Consider the following 27,724-nt stretch of genomic DNA (forward strand, 5'->3'; position numbering starts at 1 on the left):
TCCCCCCCTCATAGGGGGTACTTTAGCCCACGATACCGCAAAGATGACTGAAGTTTGATTTCACTTCTTTGGAGCGGTGGCCCTTGTTGGCCCTAGCATCCGCTCTACTGCTTATACAGGCAATACCCACATGACAACTAGCTACTAGCGTAATTCCGCTTTTAAAGAAAGCAGAACAAAAGGCGGGAAAAACGCCAAAACCTTAACCTACCAACTGACAACGATTCTACTAATCTGTGAACGCTGCTATTCACTCCTCATTTCACCTCCCACTCAGTTATAGTTTGATCTTTAGATCTGTTAGGAATGGAGATGAAAACCTGGTTAAATTATGCAATACTTATGTCATTTCAATGTCATGTGAGATATCATTCTTGTGATTGCTGCGTTTACCTCATATTTGTAACGTTTGAAAGAATTGTGATAACTTATGTTTATAATAAAAATAAATATTAAAAAAAAAAAAAAAAAAAAAAAAAAAACATACAATTTTCAAACAACTTCCCAATTTACTTCTATTATTTAATGTGCTTAGTTCTCTTGTGATCCTTTATTGAAAATCATACCTAGGTAGGCACCTGATAATTGGGGCCCGCACATATATGCCTCCTGTGATTGGCTTAACATGGTGTTCACCTATCTCCCAGTAGTTCATTAATGCTCATTTAATAAAGGATACCAAAAGAATGAAGCAAAATTGTTAATAGAAGTAAATTGTAAGTTGTTAAAACTGTATGCTCCATCTGAATCATAAAAGAAACATTTACGGTTTCATGTCCCTTTAAGTAAAGTTATAACACCTTAATTATTGAAAGAGAAGGTTTGATTGAGGAGAGTGGCTACCAAGATTTAACTATGCCACTCTGACCATGAAATAGGTTTAGAAAGGGTATTTCTCTAATAAGACCGTGAAAAACACGATCTAAAAAATTATCAAAAAATGAGCCAGTGAAAAGTAATTAAATATTAGTTGTATCCATAAATTGTGCTTAGTCTAGTGCACATTTGTTTCTCACTGGACAAAAATTGTTAGCAAGATTAAGAGTGGAGCGCATAAGGGGTATATTGCGAGGCACCCCTAACAATTTCCATGGTTTTCATTTATAAATAATTGGGTGTTTGGCTCAGCAATTTCATTTTGATCTTTCAAATAACTGAAGGACACAGTAATTTCAGTAGTGAAATGAGGTTTATTGGATAAATAGAAAATGTGCAATATGCATCAAAACGAAATTAGATAGGAGCATGGACAGCCCGCTTCAAATCACCCCACAGATTTTTAATGATATTCAGGTCTGGGGACTGGGTTAGCCATTCCAGAACATTGTACTTGTTCCACTGCATAAATGCCAGAGTAGATTTTGAGCAATCTTTTGGGTCGTTGTCTTGCTGAAATATACAGCCCCGGCGTAACTTCAAATTTGTGACTGATTCCTCAACATTATTCTCAAGTATCTGCTGATATTGAGTGGAATGCATGCAACCCTCAACTTTAACAAGATTCCCAGTACCGCACTGGCCCCACAGCATGATGGAACATCCACCAATTTTACTGTAGGTAGCAAGTGTTTGTCTTGGAACGCTGTGTTCTTTTGCCGTCATGCATAACGCCCCTTGTTATGACCAAATAACTCAATCTTTGTTTCATCAGTCCACAGCACCTTCTTCCAAAATGAAGCTGGCTAGTCCAAATGAGCGTTTCCATACCTCAAGCGACTCTGTTTGTGGCGTGTGTGCAGAGAAGGCTTCTTCCACATCACTCTCCCATACAGCTTCTCCTTGTGCAAAGTGCGCTGAATTGTTGAACTATGCACAGTGACACCATCTGCAGCAAGATAATGTTGTAGGTCTTTGGAGGTGGTCTGTTTTTGACCTTTCTCACCATCCTTTGCCTTTCCGATATTTTACTTGGCCTGCCACTTCTGGCCTTAACAAGAACTGTGCCTGTGGTCTTCTTTTTCCTCACAGTGGACACTGACAGCTTAAATCTCTGCAATAGCTTTTTGTAGCCTTCCTCTAAACCATAATGTTGAAAAATCTTTGTTTTCAGGTCATTTGAGAGTTGTTTTGAGGCCCCATGTTGCCACTCTTCAGAGGAGAGTCAAAGAGAACAACAACTTGCAATTGGCCACCTTAAATACCTTTTCTCATGATTGGATGCACCTGTCTATGAAGTTCAAGGCTTAACGGGCTCACAAAACTAATTATGTGTTCCAATTAATCAGTGCTAGGTAGTTACAGGTATTCAAATCAACAAAATGACAAGGGTGCCCAAATGTATGCACCTGTCTAATTTAGTTTTGATGCATATTGCACATTTTCTGTTAATCCAATAAACCTAAATTTCACTACTTAAATATTACTGTGTCCTTCAGTTATTTGATAGATCAAAATGAAATTGCTGATCCAAACCCGTATGTATGTATGTATGTATGTATGTATGTATGTATGTATGTATGTATGTATGTATGTATGTATGTATGTATGTATGTATATATATATATATATATATATATATATATATATATATATATATATATGTGTACATATTTTGTGGTAGATATATAAACTTTGCGCTGTATAGGTATATGCTACTGAGTCTAAAGAAGTAACCTCTAAACTTTAAGAAATGGCAATGTTTTCTAAAAAGGATAAGACTCGTGAGCGCTTACAGCCGATACCCAATATGGAAAGATTTATGACACAATGAAATAGGACAAAATGTGATCATAAAAATTCAAAAATGGTTTATTTGAATTAAAATATATTGCTTATAACGATGCTGTTATCAATATCTTAAAACATAGCAATGTTAAGAATAAGTGGTTGGCCAACCGTGTAAAATTTTTATATTATTTGTACCATAAAAAACGTTATAATAATATAGTTATATAATATGTTTATTTGGATACAACTTTCTAAGCCCAAGGTATTTCTCTATATCTTAGGTATTTTTCTGTGATCGTAAGGAATAGAAAGTAGTATGCAAAATATCTCATATAGTTAAGATAGTATGAATATCGCAATAGTATTTGTATTGTATGGATACACTGTGAATGCACAATTTAATGGAAGCTTGCAGTGTGAAACAAATGTTATAAATTTCATGTGAAAATGCTGGATATTTCGGAAGTGAGTGTTCTTATTACGTGGTAATACAGAAAAGCTGTTAGTTCTCAAATTTATGAAAGCAGTCTATTTGCAAAAAATGTACTAGTTATTGGGGTTCTTTGTCTGACCTTAGTAAGTTTGTTTCTTCAGACGGTTTTGCCTGTCCGTCCTCCTCAAGTTGGATCTCTGTGTTTAAACTTTTTTTTAAACCGCTGCTCCGGTGGCTGACCTTGGTTGTTTGATTCTTCAGACGGCTTTGTCTGTCCGTCCTCCTTGAGTAGTTTCCCGGTTTTGAAACTTGGAAGGGTGTTTAACCCAAACCGCTGCTTCAGCGGCTAAATAGAAATCACGCGCCTTTCTCTCAGGCTTCCTGTGATTGGTCTTCTGCTGATTACTTTTCAAAAATGCCCCCTCCTGGTATTTTGCGGGTTCTCCGGTGTGACTTGTAGTAATCAAATGGTAGATGTCTAATGTAGAATTTTCGTACTCTTGAAATAGAGTCACAGAAAGGTCTTCTGACGATCCACTCTCCTGTGGACTTGCGATGTAGGGTATACAAAGTATACAAATGTGGATAAGCTTCAGCCTTTTTCAGCTTAATATATATATATATATATATATATATATATATATAATATATATATATATATATATACACACACATACACACACACACACACACATATATACATATATATATATATATATATATACATATACATACACATATACATAGATATATATGGTACCAGAAAAATCAGATATATGTACATGGAACATATTCTGCTTTGTGCAGAACATTGGAATGTGAAATATTCATTACTTTCATGTTGGATTAGTTTTTGCGCAAGTGTGGGGTGTTTTTCCCACTTTTTTTTTCTCCATGGACTTCTATGGGGGAATAGGTGAACGCACATGCGGTATTCTAAGTTCGGATTTTTGCGCTAGTCGGGTTACCGCTGGAGTGAAAACAGTTTACTTTTAACTCCTAATACGAGCACAACCCCACAAGTACAAAAATCTTACTTCTAGCGTAATATGGCCCTTTATGTAGTAAATGGACTGTAAAGGGCTTTCTAAGGTTCCCTTACCAATTTTCATTATTATGCTTCATATAAGATGTGTTGCCTTAAAGAAACAGTCTACTTGATTTATTTTATTGTTTAAAAATATAAACGCCTTTACTACCCATTCCCCAACTTTGCACAACCAACACTGTTATATTAATATACTTTATAACCTTTACATTTCTGCCTGTTTCTAAGCCCCTGCAGGCAACCTCTTATCGCAGCCAGACAGTGTTAGTTCATGTGTTTTATATAGATGACGATTTGCTAACTCCCATTAAGTTATGCAGGAACCAGCACTAACTGGCTAAAATGCAAGTTTGTAAAAAGCACTGAGATAAGGGGGCAGTCTGCAAAGGCTTGGATACAAGGTAATCACAGCGATAAAAAGTATATTAATATAAAAGTGTTAGTTATGAAAAACTGTAGAATGGGTAGTAAAAGGAGTATCTATCTTCGAAAATAATTACAATTTTCCTTGTCCCTTTAACTCTAGCCAAACTAATTGATATGGGTACATTTTATGGAGTATCTTCTGATTTTCTCATTAAACAAAACACAAAAAGCACCTATTAAAAAAACAAATACCCTGCAAAAACTACAGAAATTTAAAATTGCATTTTACATTACCCGCTTCCTGATAGTTCCTCCTCGTCCAACAAGCAACTTCACAGCTTCTTGTGGAACTGTAATGTGAAGCTCAACATCTGTATCAATAAGTGGTGAAGTCTTTGAGTCTGAGAAAGAAAAAAAAAGATGGAACCTTATTTTCAGTGCGAGCCCAAAAGTTAATTTACAATTTCAAACCCAGTCATAAGATACTTTAAAGGGCCACTGTAAGTAAATATTTTCTTTGCCTGTTACTAACTACCCAAATTCATTAAAATTATGGGGGGGGAGATAAAAAACTGAAATTAAAATCCTCCATGTCTCAAAATTAAATCAATGTAAATATTTGCATAGGAAATTAGTACATCTAAGCAAGTATCCCCGCTTGCTTTCCCCCAGAAATTCTTAATATGTAATGTTTCCAATGCACAAGAGAATTGTGGGTAAGATATGCAAATTCTCAGTTTTTTTGCTTCAAAAATACTGTTTTAACACAGCGATCCTTTTAAACAGGAATATGACAGCAAACCAGAAATCACTCACTAGACAAGCCTGTTTCGTTCTTTTTAGAACTCATCAGTAGGAGATAGATTTCTGGTTGCTGCATTGGAAAAGCTATTTTCATGGTTAAACCAAAATTCATTAAAATTATGGGGGGGAGATAAAAAACTGAAATTAAAATCCTCCATGTCTCACATTGCATATTAAGAATTTCTGGGGGAAAGCAAGCGGGGATACTTGCATAGATGTACTATTTTCCTATGCAAATATTTACATTAATTTAATTTTGAGACATGGAGGATTTTAATTTCAGTTTTTTATCTCCCCCCCCCCCCCATAATTTTAATGAATTTTGGTTTAACCATGAAAATAGCTTTTCCAATGCAGCAATCAGAAATCTATCTCCTACTGATGAGTTCTAAAAAGAACGAAACAGGCTTGTCTAGTGAGTGATTTCTGGTTTGCTGTCATATTCCTGTTTAAAAGGATCGCTGTGTTAAAACAGTATTTTTGAAGCAAAAAAACTGAGAATTTGCATATCTTACCCACAATTCTCTTCTGCACTGGAAACATTGCATATTAAGAATTTCTGGGGGAAAGCAAGCGGGGATACTTGCTTAGATGTACTAATTTCCTATGCATATATTTACATTGATTTAACTAACTACCCCAAATACGCTTTTTATCAATAGCATTTCATTAACATATCTCTACCGTATATCAGAAATCTGTCTGCAAATTTAATTGTTTTCCAAACCCACTCCGTGGGTATCCTTTGCTCTGTACCAATCCGTTTACAATACCTAGGTTTCAAAATGGCGCTTTAAACACAAAGTTATTGGTTTAAGTATTTTGAACACGCAGTGCTGAAAATAGTGGGCAGGATAACGTGACATCATCGGCGAATAAAAGATATAACTTTTAGAACGTTATGAAACTTCGTTTTGGAGAAAATATAGGTCAGTAGGTTTTAATTAATGTTTATTAACTTTAATATGTTAGTTGTTTAGCTTAAAAATGAGAACAGAAAGTAATCCTTTAACATTTGAGCATTTTTACTACAAAAAAGTTTAAACCAAATCAATTAATCTTATTACAGTGAAAGAAATATAATTTTGTTGTAATGTTCTTTACCTACTGAAATAAACTTTTTTTCCCTTTTATTTACTAGATACATATACTTCTTAACTCTAGGGAATCTAGAGAAGCTTACATAATAAAAGTAAATAGTATACCCCAACACTGTCCGTTTTTTTTTCTTATTAATTTTTTAAATTCCAAGATTGGCAGGTCATGACGCAAAGCAAGTGGCTAACCTGTATTATGGTGTACATCTTTGGTATATTTACACTATGCACCCATTCTCTGTCCACCAATCAGCAGCTCACTAGGGTCTAGAATCAAATGAATGCATATTATGCAAAATGAACAAATAAAGAAAATAAAATGGAATACAATAAAATAAATAAATAAATGTTTGAAAATAGTATACAATTCAACATTTGCCCCTCTGAATATTTGATCTGAGGTTAAAAAAAAAATAGTGCCCTTTAATAATAATAATAATAATAATAATAATAATAAATATATATATATTTCTCCAACATTGGTGTGTCCGGTCCACGGCGTCATCCAGTACTTGTGGGATATTCTCTTCCCTAACAGGAAATGGCAAAGAGCACAGCAAAAGCTGTCCATATAGCCCCTCCTCAGGCTCCGCCCCCCAGTCATTCTCTTTGCCGCTCCACGGGGATGGTGAAGAGTTTGTGGTGTTTAGTTGTAGTTTTTATTTCTTCTATCAAGAGTTTGTTATTTTAAAATAGTGCTGGCTTGTACTATTTACTCTACAACAGAAAAGTGATGAAGATTTCTGTTTAAGAGGGCTATGATTTTAGCACAAGTAACTAAAATCCATTGCTGTTACCACGCAGGACTGTTGAAAACCAGAGAACTTCAGTTGGGGGTAACAGTTTGCAGACTCATCTGCTTCAGGTATGACTAGTCTCCTAACAACACAGGCTAATGCTAGATGACAGTCATTTTTCCCCTCAGGGAAAACGGTAAGCCATTTTTCTTTGAACTCAGCAAAAAAGATAACAGGCTTCCCCTTTTTGTTTTTTATGCTGGTAGACACTATTATGGGCCAAATCGATTGGTTTTTATTACAATATCATGGCATTTTAAATGTTTTATAAGCTTTTATACACTTGGGGACGTTTTTTATTTGATCTGGCTTGTTTTAGACGCCTAAATCTAGTCAGGAAGGCCCCTTCACTCTAGTATACTGAGGGAGGAGGCCTCATTTTGGCGCTTCAGCTGCGCAGTTGATTTCAAGGCAGTGCATGCAGATTCATGTGAGAGGGTCCTGTGGCTCAGAAAGTGACTCCAGAAGGCTTATTTCTGTGGTGGTTGACCCCTAAGGAAGGTAAAAAGCTACAGCAAAGCTGTAGCAGGGATTGTAGTGTATAAAAACGGTTAAATCCAACAATTAGCTCCGGTTTGCTTGTTTTAAGGGCTAGAGTCCCCATTTTTGCTGTGCAATACTTTCAAAGCATTAAGACACTGGGGTCCAAATTTCATAAAAATCGGATATTGCCTTCATAGTTTTTTGAATATTCAGAAATAAAGTGTGTCATTTTATTATTTAAAGAGACAGTAACGTTTTTTGTTTAAAATCGATTTTATTGCATTGTTTGCCTGCCTAAATCTGTTTAACATGTCTGTGCCATCAGATAACCTATGTTCTGTGTGTATAGAGACCAATGTGGTCCCCCATTCGAGTGTTTGTGATAATTGTGCCATAGCGTCCAAAGTAAGGACAGCTCTGTTACATTTCATAATGTTGCCCAAGATGATTCATCTAATGAAGGTAGTGGGGATAGTTCTACATCCTCTCCTTCTGTGTCTACACCAGCTTTGCCCGCACAGGCGACACCTAGCGCGCCACTACTTATTTCTATGCAACAATTAACAGCAGTAGTGGATAATTCTATAGCAAATCTTTTATCCAAACTGCCAGCATTTCAGAGAAAGCGTGATTGTTCAGTTTTAAATACAGATAAACAGGATGAACAATTAGACGCTGACGATGCCTTATCTATTTTACCCTCACATCAATCGGAATTGGCTGTGAGGGAGGGGCTGTCTGAGGGAGAAATTTCTGACTCAGGAAAAATTTCTCAACAGGCAGAACCTGATATAGTAGCATTTAAGTTTAAGCTAGAACATCTCCGCGCCTTGCTTAAGGAGGTATAAGCTACTCTGGATGACTGTGATTCTATGGTAGTACCAGAGAAGTTGTGCAAATTGGACAAATTCTTAGAGGTCCCAGTGCACGATGACGCCTTTCCAATACCCAAGAGGGTAGCGAATATAGTGGATAAGGAATGGGAGAAGCCGGGTATACCCTTTGCCCCACCTCCTATATTTAAGAAAATGTTTCCCATTGTAGACCCTAGAAGGGACGCATGGCAGACGGTCCCGAAGGTTGAGGGAGCTGTTTCAACATTAGCGAAGCGTACAACTATTCCTATAGAGGACAGCTGCGCTTTCAAAGATCCTATGGATAAAAAATTGGAAGGATTGCTTAAAAAGATTTTTGTTCAGCAAGGTTTCATCCTTCAACCAGCTACGTATTATTACTGTCACCTCAGCGGCATCTTTTTGGTGCGAGGAATTAGAAAGGTCGCTTCAGAAAGAGACTTCCTATGAAGAAGTCATGGACAGAATTCACGCACTAAAGTTAGCTAATTCCTTTATATTGGATGCCGTTTTTGAAATAACGAAATTGGCGGCGAAAAACTCAGGTTTTGGTATAGTAGCGCGGAGAGCGCTTTGTCTAAAATCCTGGTCGGCAGATGTGTCGTCCAAGACTAAGTTACTTAATATTCCTTTCAAGGGTAAGACCCTTTTTGGGCCGGAATTGAAGGAAATTATTTCAGACATCACTGGGGGTAAGGGCCATGCCCTCCCACAGGATAGGCCTTTTAAGGCTAAGAACAAGTCTAATTTTCGTTCCTTTCGCAATTTCAGGAACGGACCGGCTAATAACTCCACTGCCGCTAGACAAGACGGTAAAGCGGCCCAGCCCAAACCTGCATGGAAGCCCGTGCAAGGCTGGAACAAGGGTAAACAGACCAAGAAACCTACTGCTGCTACCAAGACAGCATGAAGGGGTAGTCCCCGATCCGGGACCGGATCTAGTAGGGGGCAGGTTATCTCTCTTTGCTCAGGTTTGGGCAAGAGATGTTCCGGATCCCTGGGCACTAGAAATAGTCTCCAAGGGATACCTGCTAGAGTTCAAGGGACTTCCTCCAAAGGGAAGGTTCCATCTGTCTCGCTTATCTTCAGACCAGATAAAGAAACAGGCATTCTTACATTGTGTAAGAGACCTATTAAAGATGGGAGTGATAAACCCAGTCCCCTCAGGGGAACAAGGTCTGGGGTTTTACTCAAACCTGTTTGTAGTTCCCAAAAAAGAGGGAACTTTCAGGCCAATTCTGGATTTAAAGATATTAAACAAGTTCCTCAGAGTTCCATCTTTCAAAATGGAAACCATTCGAACAATCTTGCCGACAATCCAGCAGGGTCAATATTTGACTACCGTGGACCTAAAGGATGCGTATCTGCATATCCCAATCCACAAAATTCATCATCAGTTCCTGAGGTTCGCCTTTCTGGACAAACATTACCAGTTCGTGGCTCTTCCATTCGGTTTAGCCACCGCTCCCAGAATTTTCACAAAGGTGCTAGGGTCCCTTCTAGCGGTCCTAAGGCCGAGGGGCATCGCTGTAGCACCTTACCTAGACGACATCCTAATCCAAGCGTCGTCTCTTTCCAAAGCAAGGGCTCATACAGACATGAGCCTTTCTCAGATCTCACGGGTGGAAGGTGAACATAGAAAAGAGTTCACTGTCACCCTCCACAAGGGTTCCTTTCCTGGGAACAATAATAGATTCTGTGGGAAATGAAGATCTTCCTGACAGAAGTCAGAAAAGATAAAGCTTCTAAACGCTTGTCGAGTTCTTCATTCTATTCCTCAGCCCTCCATTGCTCAGTGCATGGAAGTAATAGGACTAATGGTTGCAGCAATGGACGTGTGGTTCCTTTTGCTCGAATTCATTTAAGGCCATTACAGCTGTGCATTCTCAAACAGTGGAATGGGGACTATACAGACTTGTCTCCCCAGATTCAAGTAGACCAGGTAACCAGGGACTCACTTCTCTGGTGGTTGACCCAGGATCACCTGTCTCAGGGAATGAGTTTCCGCAGACCGGAGTGGGTCATTGTCACGACCGACGCCAGCCTCTTGGTTGGGGCGCGGTCTGGGACTCTCTGAAAGCTCAGGGTCTATGGTCTCGGGAAGAGTCTCTTCTCCCGATAAACATTTTGGAGCTAAGAGCAATATTCAATGCGCTCCTGGCTTGGCCTCAACTAGCGGAAGCCAAGTTCATAAGGTTTCAGTCGGACAACATAACGACTGTTGCGTACATCAATCATCAGGGGGGGAACTAAGAGTTCCTTGGCGATGAGCGAGGTGTCCAAGATCATCAAATGGGCGGAGGATCACTCCTGCCATCTATCTGCAATTCACAGTAGACAACTGGGAGGCGGACTATTTGAGTCGTCAGTCTTTCCATCCGGGGGAGTGGGAACTCCACCCGGAGGTCTTTGCCCAGTTAACCCCAATTATGGGGCATTCCAGACATGGATCTGATGGCGTCCCCGTCAGAACTTCAAGATTCCTTGCTACGGGTCCAGATCCAGGGATCCCAAGGCGACTCTAGTGGATGCATTAGTGGCGCCTTGGTCGTTCAACCTAGCGTATGTGTTTCCACCGTTTCCTCTCCTCTCCCAGGCTCCATAGCCAGGATCAAACAGGAGAAGGCCTCAGTGATTCTGATAGCTCCCTGCGTGGCCACGCAGGACTTGGTATGCAGACCTGGTGAATATGTCATCGGCTCCACCATGGAAGCTACCTTTGAGACAGGATCTTCTAGTACAAGGTCCATTCGAACATCCAAATCTAGTTTCTCTGCAGCTGACGGCTTGGAAATTGAACGCTTGATTTTGTCCAAGCGTGGGTTTTCAAATTCTGTGATAGATACTCTGGTCCAAGCCAGAAAACCTGTGACTAGAAAGATTTACCATAAAATATGGAAAAAAATATATCTGTTGGTGTGAATCCAAGGGATTCTCCTGGAGTAAGATTAAAATTCCAAAGATTCTCTCCTTTCTCCAAGAAGGTTTGGATAAAGGGTTGTCAGCGAGTTCTCTAAAGGGACAGATTTCTGCTTTATCTGTCTTGTTACACAAACGACTGGCAGCTGTGCCAGATGTACAAGCTTTTGTTCAGGCTTTGGTCAGAATCAAGCCTGTTAACAGACCCATGACTCCTCCTTGGAGTCTTAATTTAGTTCTTTCAGTTCTTCAAGGGGTTCCGTTTGAACCTTTACATTCCATAGATATTAAGTTACTATCTTGGAAAGTTCTGTTTTTGGTTGCTATTTCTTCTGCTAGAAGAGTTTCTGAATTATCTGCTTTGCAGTGTAATCCTCCCTATCTGGTTTTCCATTCAGATAAGGTTGTTTTGCGTACTAAGCCTGGTTTTCTTCCAAAAGTTGTTTCCAACAAGAATATTAACCAGGAAAATAGTTGCTCCTTCTCTGTGGCCGAATCCAGTTTCAAAGAAGGAACGTTTGTTACACAATTTAGATGTAGTTCGTGCTTTGAAGTTCTATTTAGAAGCAACAAAGATTTTAGACAAACCCTCATCTTTGTTTGTCGTTTACTCTGGTAAGAGGAGAGGTCAAAAGCTACTGCTACCTCTCTTTCTTTCTGGCTGAAAAGCATTATCCGATTGGCTTATGAGACTGCCGGACGGCAGCCTCCTGAACGAATCACAGCTCATTCTACTAGGGCTGTGGCTTCCACATGGGCCTACAAGAACGAGGCTTCTGTTGATCAGATATGTAAGGCAGCGACTTGGTCTTCTCTGCACACTTTTGCCAAATTCTACAAATTTGATACTTCTGCTTCTTCGGAGGCTATTTTTGCGAGAAAGGTTTTGCAAGCCGTGGTGCCTTCCATTTAGGTAATCTGATTTGCTCCCTCCCTTCATCCGTGTCCTAAAGCTTTGGTATTGGTTCCCACAAGTAATGGATGACGCCGTGGACCGGACACACCAATGTTGGAGAAAACAGAATTTATGCTTACCTGATAAATTACTTTCTCCAACGGTGTGTCCGGTCCACGGCCCGCCCCTGGTTTCCTAATCAGGTTTGAAAAAACTTTCTTTCTTTATACACTACAGTCACCACGGCACCCTATAGTTTCTCCATTTTTTTTCTCCTAACCGTCGGTTCGAATGACTGGGGGGCGGAGCCTGAGGAGGGGCTATATGGACAGCTTTTGCTGTGCTCTTTGCCATTTCCTGTAAGGGAAGAGAATATCCCACAAGTAATGGATGACGCAGTGGACCGGACACACCGTTGGAGAAAGTAATTATCAGGTAAGCATAAATTCTGTTATATATATATATATATATATATATATATATAACACACATACACATACATACATACATACAGGTAGCCCTCAGTTTACGCCGGGGTTAGGTTCCAGGAGGAATGGTTGTAAATTGAAACCCAGGTTATAATGTAAGTCAATGGGAAGTGAGGGAGTTAGGTTCCAGGCCCCTCTCAAAATTGTCATAACTAACACCTAATACATTATTTTTAAAGCTTTGAAATGAAGATTTTAAATGCTAAACAGCATTATAAACCTAATAATATAGATTGTATCATCAAACTAAGTATAATTAACAAAAACATTTGCTAACAGCACCTATTTAAATAATCACACAACAGACATCATCATCAAAAAACTAAGTTTAATGAACAAAAACGTTTTTTTACTTTCATTTCTCTGCAATCAGTTCTCTGCATTGTTAGCATGTTAGATAATATTGGGTCTGAACCTATTCTATGCATTTCAATCTGCAGTGAATAATAAGCAGTTAGGCACCCTCACCTCAAGCTGCTGGACAGGAAGATAATAGGGAAGTGCCTGCTAAATCTTGCTCGATAGGTCCGGACAGCTCCACCCTTCTGGCTATTTTAATTAGTGCACTTTGCTTTCCAAAGCTTTTCTTCAATAGCAGTCACGTGACTGAAAAAAAAAGGTTGTTATTCTGAAACGGCGCAAATTGACCAAGGTAAACCGAGGTGTGTATATATAATATATATATATATATATATATATATATATATTATATATATATATATATATATCTATATACATATATCTATATATCTCTCTCTCTCTCTCTCTCTCTCTATCTATCTATCTCTCTCTATCTCTCTCTCTATCTCTCTCTCTATCTCTATCCCCTCTCTCTATCTCTCTCTCTCTATCTCTCTCTCTCTATCTCTCTCTATCTCTATCTCTCTCTCTCTATCTCTCTCTCTCTATCTCTCTCTCTCTATCTCTCTCTCTCTATCTCTCTCTCTCTATCTATCTCTCTCTATCTATCTCTCTCTATCTATCTCTCTCTATCTATCTCTCTCTATCTATCTCTCTCTATCTATCTCTCTCTATCTATCTCTCTCTATCTATCTCTCTCTATCTATCTCTCTCTATCTATCTCTCTATCTATCTCTCTCTATCTATCTCTCTCTATCTATCTCTCTCTATCTATCTCTCTATCTATCTCTCTATCTATCTCTCTATCTATCTCTCTATCTATCTCTCTCTATCTATCTCTCTATCTATCTCTCTATCTATCTCTCTATCTATATCTCTATCTATCTCCTCTATCTATCTCTCTATCTAATCTCTCTATCTATCTCTCTATCTATCTCTCTATCAATCTCTCTATATATATATATATATATATATATATATCTATATATATATATTCTATCTATCTATCCTCTATATATATATATATATCTATCGTATCTATTCTATCTCTATATATCTATCTATCTATCTCTATATATATATATCTATCTATCTATCTATCTCTATATATCTATCTATCTCTATATATCTATATCTATATCTATATATATATATATATATATATATATATATATATCTATATCTATATCTATATATATATATACATGGTTTCTAACTGGTTTCTCAGTAAAACCTGGACTAGCCACTGGGCAAAAAAGGAAATTTCCACTCAGCTGGGTTATTATATTGAATCCGTACCACCTGTCCTGTATAGGACTGAAAATGAGTCAGCTACTGTGGACTACCCGTTAGAAATGTGCAAATCCAGATTTTAGCGGTCAGGGTTTTTTCCCTGTTTTGTTTGCCATGTGCTGCTGGCAGCCATTTTACTCACCTCTCTTCCTGACTATGGTGCATTGTGGGGGATGCTGCTCATTTCCTGCACTTCCTTTTATGGCCAGACTGGTGTGCATCATCTGTGTGAGACCTGATGCAGTCTCAGAATTGTGATGTCATCACTTATTTAAAGGGCCTCTGTTCAGTATGCTTTGCCTTGTCTCAGACCTGCTTGTGAGAGTTCCTGTGTATTACCTGGCTGCCTGACGTCCTTCCTGGTTACTGATCCCTGGCTTGTTCCTGACTCTGCTGTTTTCCTTGTTCCTGATTCCGGCTCGTCTGACTATTCGCTTTGGCTCCTGACTCGGCTCGTCTGACTAACAGCTCTGGTTTTGACTCCTGGCTTGTTATTTGACTTGTGGACTTTTTATAATTTTTTTCTTATTAATAAAGGTGTGATTATTTTTGCACTTCTCGTCAGTCTGATTCCTGGCACCCTGACATTACACAAAGGCCATGAATCCTGATGGTGCTAATAATCCACCTTTACCTGCCATCATTTCCAGGATGTATGAACAGGATCACCGCTTGGATCAATTTGCACTAGCCCTGCAAACCCTGCTGACTCGCACTGCACATTTGGACCAAAGTGTCCCGCAAATTATGGCTGCTCCTGTTTCCGCTGCTGCACCTAGTCCTACCAGGAGCATGTCCGGTTCTGCACCTCTACCTCAGCGATATAGAGGCGATCCTATTCAGTGCAGAGGGTTTTTGAACCAGGTGGGCATTTCTTTGAGATGTTACCTCAGGCATTTCCCTATGACAGAGCTAAGGTGGGATTTCTCATCTTGTTACTCTCTGACACAGCTCTTGTCTGGGCTAATCCCTTGTGGGAGACTAATAAACATGTGATTTCAAAATTACCCTGAATTTGTGGCCTCCTTTCGAAGGGTATTTGATGTTCCGGCTCACTCCTCCTCTGCTGCTAAACTACTCATGCCCATTTAGCAGGGTACAAGATCTGTTGCTCAGTATGCTATGGAGTTCCGTACGTTTGCCACAGAGGTAGGTTGGAACAATGAAGCCCTTGTTGCCACCTTCTTTCATGGGCTCTCTGATGCAATTAAAGACGATGTTGCTGCCAGAGATTTACCAGAGGATCTCGAGGCATTGGTGTCTTTTCTTATCCTAATTGACATCAGACTCAGAGAGAGGTCCTCTTTCAAGGAGCGCTTGCGGAAGCCTCCTGTTCCGTTGTCTCCTACGTGTTCGTTCCCACCCATGCCTCCTGGTCCCGAGTCACCAGGTATTGCTGATCCGATGCAGCTGGGATTCACGCGTCTCTCCGCAGCGGAGAGGGCCTTTAGGAGGAGGGAGGGGCTCTGCCTCTATTGTGGGTTACAGGGTCACCTTTTGAAGTCCTGTCCTACACGGCCGGGAAACGCTCACACCTAAGGTCCTGACGGGGGCAGACCTTGGGTGGTTTATCCTCGTCCCCGGAACTGATTAAGGAGAAACCTTTGGTCACGGTTGTCCTTTCCTGGGTGGACTCCTCCATAGTCACTCAGGCTCTTGTTGACTTCTGTGCTGCGGGCTATTTCATTGACAGTGCTTTTGTATCAAAGCACTCCATTCCTGTTTTGCCTCGGTCCGTTCCGCTTGCTATTGAGGCCATTGAAGGCAGGCCCCTTCAGCCCGCACTCATTACTCACGAAACTGCTCCGTTGTCCATGGCTGTTGTGGCTCTCCATTTTGAAACCCTCAGTTCCAGGTGATAAACTCTTCCGCATTTTCAGGTTGTTCTGGGTTATCCCTGGCTCCAAAAGCACAATACCAGTCTCGACTGGCGCAGGTCCAAAATTTTGTCGTGGTCCCCGCAACATATTTCCACTTGTCTTCGGAAACCAGTTAAAGTATTGTACACTTCTTCGGTATCTCAATTGCCAGAGGAGCACCGAGAGTTCCTAGACGTGTTTGACAAGGTGCGTGCCGGTACGTTGCCTCCTCACCGGTCTTACGATTGTGCCATAGACCTGCAACCCGGAGCCATTCCTCCTCGGGGCCGGGTGTACCCTCTGTCTGTTGCAGAGAATTGTGCTATGGAGGAGTATGTTGCCGATGCTCTGTAGCGGGGGATCATCCGCAAATCCTGCACTCCTGCAGGGGCTGGCTTCTTCTTTGTGAAGAAAAAGGGTGGCGAGTTAAGAACATGTATCGATTATAGGGGTCTTAATCGTCTTACCATTAAGAATGCTTACCCTATTCCGCTTATTACGGAACTCTTTGACTGCTTCAAGGGAGCTACGGTCTTTACTAAACTTGATTTGAGAAGAGCATACAATCTCGTTAGGATTTAGGAGGGCCACGAATGGAAAACCGCATTTAACACCAGGAGCGGGCATTATGAGTATCTTATAATGCCCTTTGGCCTATGTAATGTTCCTGCTGTTTTTCAGGAATTTATTAATGATGTCCTAAGAGATATGTTGCAACAGTGTGTTGTGGTGTACTTAGACGACATCCTCATACACTCACCCACACTTGAGGCTCATCGTTCTGATGTTACACGGGTTCTTCAGAGACTACGTGAGAACGGCCTGTTTTGTAAACTTGAGAAATGTGAGTTCCATCAGACTCGAGTAACCTTCCTAGGTTATGTTATCTCCGTTGCAGGGTTCTCCATGGATCCTGACAAGTTATCTGCAGTTCTGCAGTGGCCTCGCCCAGTTGGTCTTCGGTCTATTCAACGTTTTTTGGGGTTCACCAATTACTATAGAAAATTTATTAAAAACTTTTCTTCCTTGGTCAAACCTATCACAGACATGACCCGAAAAGAGAATGATCCACTCCATTGGTAACCTACTGCCATTAAGGCCTTTGATAGTCTTAAGAATGCCTTTGCTGCCGCTCCAGTTCTGGCTCATCCTAACCCTGTCCTGCCTTTTGTTCTCGAGGTCGATGAATCTGAGACTGGAGTAGGTGCCCTCTTGTCTCAACGCCCTACGCCTGACGGTTCCTTGCATCCGTGTGGTTTCTTTAAGAAATTGTCTCCAGCGGAGTGCAATTATGAAATTGGCAACAGGGAATTACTGGCCATAATTTTGGCACTTAAGGAATGGAGGCATCTTCTCGAGGGTACTAGCGTGCCAGTGCTCATTCTTACTGACCACAAGAATTTCACTTATCTATCTGAAGCAAAGCGTTTGTCGCCCCGACAGGCCAGATGGGCGCTATTTTTGTCTCGGTTTAATTATGTGGTCTCCTACCTGCCTGGTAGTAAGAATGTTAGGGCTAATGCCATCTCTCGACAATTTTCGCCTCTGTCCAAGGAGGAGTCTGTACCTACTCCTGTTACACCTCCTGACCATATTTTGGCTACCATACGTACTAATTTGACTTCTCCCTTGGGGGAGGAGATCCTGGCTGCACAAACCAATGCACCTCCTGAGAAACCTAGTGGTAAGTGTTTTGCTCCTGAGAATCTTCGAACTAAACTTTTGCACACTTACCACTATCCTAAAGCCGCAGGTCACCCAGGCAAGAACCAGAATGATTTGGTCTGTCACTCGACAATTCTGGTGGCCAGGTGTTTGTTCTGATTTTGCTGCATATGTTGCCTCCTGCTCAGTTTGTGCACAGAATAAGACTCCTCGACGTCTTCCTGTGGGTCTTCTTCAACCTATTGCTAATGGTGAGCGTCCTTGGACACATCTTTCCATGGACTTCATTGTCGAGCTCCCTGTTTCCAATGGCAATACTGTTATCCTTATGGTGGTTGACCGTTTTTCTAAAATGTCACATTGCATTCCCTTGATGAAGCTGCCTACCACTCGGGAGCTTGCTTCAATTTTTCCCCGGGAGATCTTCCATTTACATGGGTTACCCAAGGAGATAGTGTCGGACCAGGGTAGCCAGTTTGTCTCCAGATTTTGGCGTTCCTTTTGTGCTCAAATGGGGATCCAGCTTTCCTTCTCCTCGGCATATCACCCTCAATCCAATGGGGCTGCGGAACGGTCTAATCAAGCTCTGGAACAATTCCTCCGTTGCTATGTCTCAGATCACCACAATAATTGGTCTGAACTGTTACCTTGGGCAGAGTTTGCCCGTAAAAGTGCTATTAATGCTTCCCCCAAGTTATCCCAGTTCATGGCGAATTATGGGTTTCAACCATCCTTGTTGCCTGATTCATTCATGTCTCAGGGTATTCCGGCTTTGGAGGAGTATCTCCGGCAACTCCATTCCACGTGGGTGCAGATTCAGGATTGCCTTCATCGTTCTATGCAGCGCCAAAAGTTCCAGGCTGATCGTAGGCATCTGCCCGCACCTTACTACCAGGTTAGTGAGAGAGTTTGGCTGTCCTTCTGCAACTTGAACCTTCGTGTGCCTTCCAATAAATTGGCTCCCCGTTACGTTGGTCCTTTCTGAATACTCCGGCGGGTTAATCCTGTGGCCTACGCTCTTGACCTTCCTCCTGCTATGCGCATCTCCAATGTTTTTTATGTCTCCCTCTTGAAACCATTGGTTTGTAATCGGTTTACCACTGTGTTGCCTCGTCCCCGTCCTATCTTTGTTGACAACCATGAGCAGTATGAGGTCAGCAGCATTATTGACTCTCGTATGTCCAGGGGCCGTGTACAGTATTTGGTTTACTGGAGGGGCTACGGTCCGGAGGAGCGTTCTTGGGTTCCCTCCTCTGATGTTCATGCTCCCGCCCTCCTCTGTGCCTTCCATGCCCGTTTCCCCAATAATCCTTTTGTCCTCCCGCGGGGGAGGGGTCGTTGAGGGGAGGGTACTGTCAGGGTTTTCTCCCTGTTGTGTTTGCCATGTGCTGCTGGCAGCCATTTTACTCACCTCTCTTCCTGACTATGGTGCATTGTGGGGGATGCTGCTCATTTCCTGCACTTCCTTTTATGGCCAGACTGGTGTGCATCATCCATGTGAGACAGGATGCAGTCTCAGAATTGTGATGTCATCACTTATTATTTAAAGGGCCTCTGTTCAGTATGCTTTGCCTTTGCGTTGTCTCAGACCTGTTTGTGAGAGTTTCTGTGTATTACCTGGCTGCCTGACGTCCTCCCTGGCTTGTTCCTGACTCTGCTGTTTCCTTGTTCCTGATTCCGGCTCATCTGACTATTCGCTTTGGCTCCTGACTCGGCTCGTCTGACTACCAGCTCTGGTTTTGACTCTTGGCTTGTTATTTGACTTGGACTTTTTATTATTTTTTGCTATTAATAAAGGTGTTATTATTTTTGCACTTCTCATCTCAGTCTGATTCCTGGCACCATGACAGCGTGTTGCTGTTGCACAAGAATGAATTTGGGAACGAAAATAGCCGAGCGGCACAAAGGGCCTCCTCCTCCTGTGTTTGGAGGTTCAAAAAAACCTCTGAATGCACATATCTACTGCTTGTTATAAGCTATTAAGTCAGTGCTGCAGCCAGCGCCACTAGCCCTCTTTTACTTTTCCTACTCATAATGCTTCACAGAAAGCACAGTGTGTGTAGAGGAAGGGACTGCATAGGCCGGGGTCTGTTCTTATGTCTAAAGTAGGCATGTTATGTGGTGGCCAGAGGAACTTCATGTATAGAGTAACACACTGCTGAGAGAGGCTCTAGGCCTTAGACTGAGATCACGCAGCCCTGTCTGATGTGTGTATGCTATGTAATCCGCACCGAATGTCTGATTTGGAAATATTTACATGGTCAGGGGTCTTATCTGCAGTCTAATCACTGCCTGGGCTAACCGCACTAAAGTTGTCTGCTTGTCATTTAGTATTTTAATAAAAGTCAGCTTGCAATCCATTACCATTTTTCCCACCAGTAAGTCACAATATTTTCTGCCAGCATCTTTGGGGGGCTTTTTGTGTTCTAAAATTGAATTGTTAGTTTATAATAATTTAAAACAACAACTATACCGTTCTGATTATAGTACTATACTATCTGATGGTAAAAAGTATCACAAATTTATATAAAACTATTAGGGCTGGAAAAAAAGTAATTCAATGCCATTGTTTGTATATTTAAAATAAAATCCACAGATTTATAAATCTAAACTTCAAACTAAGGGGCCGAATTATCAAGCTCCACATGGAGCTTGATGCCCCTGTTTCCGCACGAGCCTAAAGGCTCGCCAGAAACAGCAGTTACGAAGCAGCGGTCTAAAAAGACTGCTGCTCCATAACTTGTCCACCTGCTCTGAGGCTGCGGACATTAATCCACCCGATCCTATACGATCAGGGTGATTGACACCTCCTGCTAGCGGCGGATTGGCCGCAAATCTGCAGGGGGCGGCATTGCACAAGCAGTTCACAAGAACTGCTTGTGCAATAATAAATGTTGACAGCGTATGCGGTCAGCATTTATTGATGTGCGGCGGACATGATACGCTACATCGTATCATGTCCGCTCACACTTATATAAATCGGCCCCTAAAACTTTACATTAACACAATTGTTTGACCAATTTTTAAGCAGCAGAATACATTTTTAGAACTATTTAAAACTAAACCATACACTGTTTGAAGAGAGGAAGAACAAGAAAGAGATAAGACAATCGCTGTTCAAGAAACTACATTAAAATGCAATAATGTTAACATGTCCAAATGATCATGGCTGAGGCTGACTCTTTTTGCAAGTTATGTTGCCTGCAGTAGAGAAGAGGTGCTCAGATGGTTGAGGTTCCTAGGATGCATAAGTAGGATTTTGCCAAGATGGGATATTTATCTTCGTTTGTTCTCCCCCAATGCAAATTAATTTTCTCCTTGGCCAGGGGCCTTTCAACAAAGTAAGCCTAGACTTAATTTCTAATTTAAAGTTATAGGAAAGTCAAAATTAAACTTGCATGATTCAGCATCTAATTTTAAGAAACTTTTTAAAAACACTTATTTTCAAATGGGCTTTGTTCTCTTAGTATTCCTTGTTAAAAAAGAATATGCACATATCCTACACTATTGGGCACTAGCTGCTGATTGGTCCCTACACGTATTTGCCTCTTGTGATTGGCTAAATAGATGTGTTCAGCTAGCTTCTAGTGTTCCTTCTGCAAAGAATAACACAAGAATGAAGCAAATTTGAATGTTTATCAACACTATGTTTTATCCGAATAGAACTATCTATATGTAGAGGTAAATAACTAGCTATAAGGTTAGGGAAAAAAAGATCTAGTGCGCTATTAAATAAACTTAACCAGGCGGTGACCAAGATGGCCGCTTATCTCAGAGTCTGAGAGGCTGAGTTGGTATATATCACTCACAATAAATACCATCCACGATCAATTCCTGTCAAATATGACTATACTATACCTGCTGAACCTGTAGATGTGAATATTTTTGAACTCTTCAGCTCTAAAGTACCGGGACAGAGAGGGATACAGCTGCCGCCTTCTTGGGGACCAACCTCTACCTAACCCCCTGGTAATTCGGGTTAAATAGCAAAAGCTACCTCACACAACTCATTTGAGAAACCTTAACACACCACTGAACTCAACCCTCGAGGATACTACTCCTAGCAATATCATTGAGAAAACATAATTTATGTAAGAACTTACCTGATAAATTAATTTTTTTCATATTGGCAAGAGTCCATGAGCTAGTGATGTATGGGATACACAATCCTACCAGGAGGGGCAAAGTTTCCCAAACCTCAAAATGGCTATAAATACACGCCTCACCACACCCACAATTCAGTTTAACGAATAGCCAAGTAGTGGGGTGATAAAGAAAGGAGTAAAAAGCATCAACAAAGGAATTTGGAAATAATTGTGCTTCATACTAAAAAAAAATCATACCCACCATAAAAAGGTGTGGACCTCATGGACTCTTGCCAATATGAAAGAAATGAATTTATCAGGTAAGTTCTTACATAAATTATGTTTTCTTTCATGTAATTGGCAAGAGTCCATTAGCTAGTGACGTATGGGATAGCAATACCCAAGAAGTGGCACTCCACGCAAGAGTCACTAGAGAGGGAGGGATAAAATAAAAACAGCCATTTCGCTGAAAAAAATTAATCCACAACCCAAATAAGTTTATTCTCATAAATAAAAGGAAAAACTTAAATCATAAGCAGAAGAGTCAAACTGAAACAGCTGCCTGAAGAACTTTTCTACCATTAACTACTTCCGAAGAAGCAAATACATCAAAATGGTAGAATTTAGTAAATGTATGCAAAGAAGACCAAGTTGCTGCTTTGCAAATCTGATCAACTGAAGCTTCATTCTTAAAAGCCCAAGAAGTGGAAACTGATCTAGAAGAATGAGCTGTAATTCTGAGGCGGGGCCTTACCGGACTCTAAATAAGCTTGATGAATCAAAAGCTTTAACCACGATGCCAAAGAAACGGCAGAAGCCTTCTGACATTTCCTGGAACCAGAAAGGATAACAAATAGACTAGAAGTCTTCCTGAAATCTTTAGTAGCTTCAACATAATATTTCAGAGCTCTCACCACATCCAAAGAATGTAAAGATTCTTAGGATTAGGACACAAGGAAGGGACAACAATTTCTCTATTAATGTTGTTAGAATTCACAACCTTAGGTAAGAATTAAAATGAAGTCCTCAAAACTGCCTTATCCTGATGAAAAATCAGAAAAGGAGATTCACAAGAGAGAGCAGATAATTCAGAAACTCTTCTAGCAGAAGAGATGGCCAAAAGGAACAACACTTTCCAAGAAAGTAGTTTAATGTCCAAAGAATGCATAGGCTCAAAAGGAGGAGCCTGTAAAGCCTTCAAAACCAAATTAAGACTCCGAGGAGGAGAAATTGATTAAATTACAGGCTTGATAGGAACCAAAGCCTGTACAAAACAGTGAATATCAGGAAGTTTAGCAATTTTTCTGTGGAATAAAACAGAAAGAGCAGAGATTTGTCCTTTCAAGGAACTTGCAGACAAACCTTTATCCAAACCATCCTGAACAAACTGTAAAATTCTAGGAATTCTAAAAGAATGCCAAGAGAATTTATCAGAGGAACATCATGAAATGCAAGTCTTCCAAACGCGATAATAAATCTTACTAGAAACAGATTTACGAGCCTGTAACTTAGTATTAATCATTGAATCAGAGAAACCTCTATGACAAAGCACTAGGCGTTCAATTTCCATACCTTCAAAATTTAATGATTTGAGATCCTGATGGAAAAACGGACCTAGAGACAGAAGGTCCAGTCTTAATGGAAGTGCCCAAGGTTGGCAACTGGACATCCGAACAAAATCTGCATACCAAAACCTGTGAGGCCATGCTGGAACCACCAACAACACAAACGATTGTTCCATGATGATTTTGGAGATCACTCTTGGAAGAAGAACTAGAGGCTGGAAAATATAAGCAGGTTGATAACACCAAGGAAGCCTCAACGCATCCACTGCTTCTGCCTGAGGATCCCTGGACCTGAACAGGTACCTGGGAAGTTTGTTGTTCAGATGAGATGCCATCAGATCTATTTCTGGAAGACCCCACATCTGAACAATTTGAGAAAACACATCTGGGTGGAGAGATCACTCTGCCGGATGTAAAGTCTGACGACTGAAATAATCAGCTTCCCAATTGTCTATACCTGGGATATGAACCGCAGAAATTAGACAGGAGCTGGATTCCGCCCAAACAAGTATCTGAGATACTTCTTTCATAGCTTGAGGACTGAGTCCCACCCTGATGATTGACATATGCCACAGTTGTGATATTGTCTGTCTGAAAACAAATGAACGGTTCACTCTTCAATAGAGGCCAAAACTGAAGAGCCCCGAGAATCGCACAGAGTTCCAAAATATTTATTGGTAATCTCGCCTCCTGAGATTTCCAAACCCCTTGTGCTGTCAGAGATCCCCAAACAGCTCCCCAACCTGAAAGACTTGCATCTGTTGTGAACATAGTCCAGGTTGGACGAACCAAAGAGGCCCCTTGAACTATACGATTGTGATCTAACCACCAAGTCAGAGATAGTCGAACATTGGGATTTAAGGATATTAACTGTGATATACTGGTATAATCCCTGCACCATTGGTTCAGCATACAAAACGAGCAAAGGGGATCACGTCCGATGCTGCAGTCATGAGACCTAAAACTTCCATGCACATAGCTACTGAAGGGAATGACAGAGACAGAAGTTTCTGACAGCCTGCAACCAATTTCAAACGTCTCTTATCCGTTAGAGACAAAGTCATGGACCCTGAATCTATCTGGAAACCTAAAAAGGTTACCCTTGTCTGAGGAATCAAAGAACTTTTTGGTAAATTGATCCTCCAACCATGTTTTTGAAGAAACAACACTAGTTGATTCGTGTGAGATGCTGCAGAACGTAAAGACTGAGCAAGTACCAAGATATCGTCCAAATAAGGAAACACCGCAATACCCCGCTCTCTGATTACAGAGAGTAGGGCACCGAGAACCTTTGAAAAGATTCTTGGAGCTGTCGCTATGCCAAAAGGAAGAGCAACAAATTGGTAATGCTTGTCTAGAAAAGAGAATCTCAGGAACTGATAGTGATCTAGATGAATCAGAATATGAAGATATGCATCCTGTAAGTCTATTGTGGACATATAATGCCCTTGCTGAACAAAAGGCAGAATAGTCCTTATAGTCACCATTTTGAAAGTTGGTACTCTTACATATCGATTCAAATTATTTAGATCCAAAACTGGTCTGAATGAATTTTCTTTCTTTGGGACAATGAATAGATTTGAATAAAACCCCAGACCCTGTTCCTGAAACGGAACTGGCATGATTGCCCCTGATAACTCCAGGTCTAAAACACACTTCAGGAAAGCCTGAGCCTTTACTGGGTTTGCAGGGATGCGCGAGAGAAAAAAAATCTCACAGGCGGTCTTACTCTGAATCCTATTCTGTACCCCTGAGAGACAATACTCTGAATCCATTGATTTTGTACCGAATTGGTCCAAACATCTTTGAAAAATCTTAATCTGCCCCCTACCAGCTGAGCTGGAATGAGGGCCGCACCTTCATGTGGACTTGGGGGCTGGTTTTGATCTCTTAAATGGCTTGGATTTATTCCAATTCGAGGAAGGCTTCCAATTGGAAACAGATTCCTTGAGGGAGGGATTAGGTTTCTGTTCCTTATTTTGTCGAAAGGAACGAAAAACGGTTAGAAGCTTTAGATTTACCCTTAGGTCTTTTATCCTGAGGCAAAAAACTCCCTTCCCCCCAGTGACAGTTGAAATTATTGATCCAACTGAGAACCAATAACTTATTACCTTGGAAAGAAAGAGATCACAATCTGGACTTAGAAGTCATGTCAGCATTCCAAGATTTAAGCCACAAAGCTCTTCTAGCTAAAATAGCTTAAGACATAGATTTAACATCAATTTTGATGATATCAAAAATGGCATCACAAATAAAATGATTAGCATGTTGAAGCAAGTTAACAATGCTAGACAAATCATGATCCAATACTTGTTGCGTTAAAGTTTACAACCAAAAGTTGAAGCAGCTGCAACATCAGCCAAAGAAATTGCAGGCCTGAGAAGATGACCTGAATATAAATAGGCTTTACTTAGATAAGATTCACGTTTCCTATCTAAAGGATCTTTAAAAGAAGTACTGTCTTCCATAGGAATAGTAGTACGTTTAGCAAGAGTAGAGATAGCCCCATCAACTTTGGGGATCTTTTCCCAAAACTCCATTGTAACTGCTGGCAAAGGATACAATTTTTTAAACCTTGAAGAAGGAATAAAAGAAGTAGCAGGCCTATTCCATTCCTTAGAAATCAAATCAGAAATAGCATCAGGAACTGGAAAAACCTCTGGAATAACCACAGGAGGTTTATAAACAGAATTTAAACGTTAACTAGTTTTAATATCAAGAAAACTAGTTTCCTCCATATCCAATGTAATCAACACTTCTTTTAACAAAGAACGAATATACTCCATTTTAAATAAATAAGAAGATTTGTCAGTGTCAATATCTGAGGCAGGATTTTCTGAACCAGATAGATCCCCATCAGAGAAGGATAATTCAGCATGTTGCCGGTCATTTTAAATTTCAGCAACTTTATGATTAGTTTTAAAAGACCTTTTACGTTTATTAGAAGGCGGGATGGCAGACAAAGCCTTCTGAATAGAATCAGAAATAAATTATTTTAAATTTACAGATATATCTTGTGCATTAGATGTTGAGAGAACAGCAACAGGTAATGAACTACTACTGATGGATACATTCTCTGCATGTAAAAGTTTATCATGACAACTATTACAAACCACAGCAGGAGATATAACCTCCACAAGTTTACAACAAATGCACTTAGCTTTGGTAGAACTGTTATCAGGCAGCAGGGTTCCAACAGATACTTTTGAGACACGATCAGATTGAGACATCTTGCAAATGTAAGAGAAAAAACAACATATAAAGCAAAATTATCAATTTCCTTATATGGCAGTTTCAGGAATGGGTAAAATGCAAACAGCATAGCCCTCTGATAGAGAAAAAAGGCAAGAGGCATATAGGAATGGGGTCTTAAATAATGAAATATTTGGCAGCAAGTATGACGCACAACAAACAGAAAAATATTTTTTGCCGCCAAAAACGACACTCGCGTCATAGATGACGCAACCTTGTGAAGGACTCAGCGTCGACTAAGAAACCGGAAATGACGAATTTGCGTCAACGAACGTAACTTCGCGCCAAGAATGACGCAGTAAACTTTGGGATTTTGCACCCTCGCGATCCTAATTCTGCCCGCAAATTTAAAAGACAGTCAATTTAAAAAAAGAGACTATACCCCAGGTAAGAAATACATTTTTCATAAAAAAATCATTTCCCAGATATGAAAAGTGACAGTCTGCAAAAGGAAATATACTGAAAACCTGAATCATGGCAAATATAAGTACAATACATATATTTAAAACTTCATATAAATACATAAAGTGCCAAACCATAGCTGAGAGTGTCTTAAGTAATGAAAACATACTTACCAAAAGACACCCATCCACATATAGCAAATAACCGTTTCAGTACTGGTTTGGCTATCAGTAGAGGTAATGGAATATGAGAGTATATCGTCAATCTGAAAAGGGAGGTAGGAGATGAATCTCTACGACCGATAACAGAGAACCTATGAAATAGATCCCCGTGAGGAAAACCATTGCATTCAATAGGCGATACTCCCTTCACATCCCTCTGACATTCACTGT

At 40.4% G+C, this 27,724-nt stretch overlaps 1 protein-coding gene across 1 annotated transcript in view; it reads right to left on the reverse strand.

Annotated features, from left to right (window-relative positions):
* The window catches only part of TDRKH (tudor and KH domain containing), a 271,287-nt gene that overhangs the window by 236,599 nt on the left and 6,964 nt on the right, over window positions 1-27,724 (reverse strand). Inside the window, exon 2 of the mRNA XM_053719713.1 lies at window positions 4,809-4,915. Within this exon, the coding sequence (XP_053575688.1) occupies window positions 4,809-4,915 (107 nt within the window). The remainder of the gene's footprint in view (window positions 1-4,808; window positions 4,916-27,724) is intronic.

The sequence above is a fragment of the Bombina bombina genome, chromosome 1 (genome assembly GCF_027579735.1).
Source record: "Bombina bombina isolate aBomBom1 chromosome 1, aBomBom1.pri, whole genome shotgun sequence".
In the NCBI taxonomy this organism is placed as follows: Eukaryota; Metazoa; Chordata; class Amphibia; order Anura; family Bombinatoridae; genus Bombina; species Bombina bombina.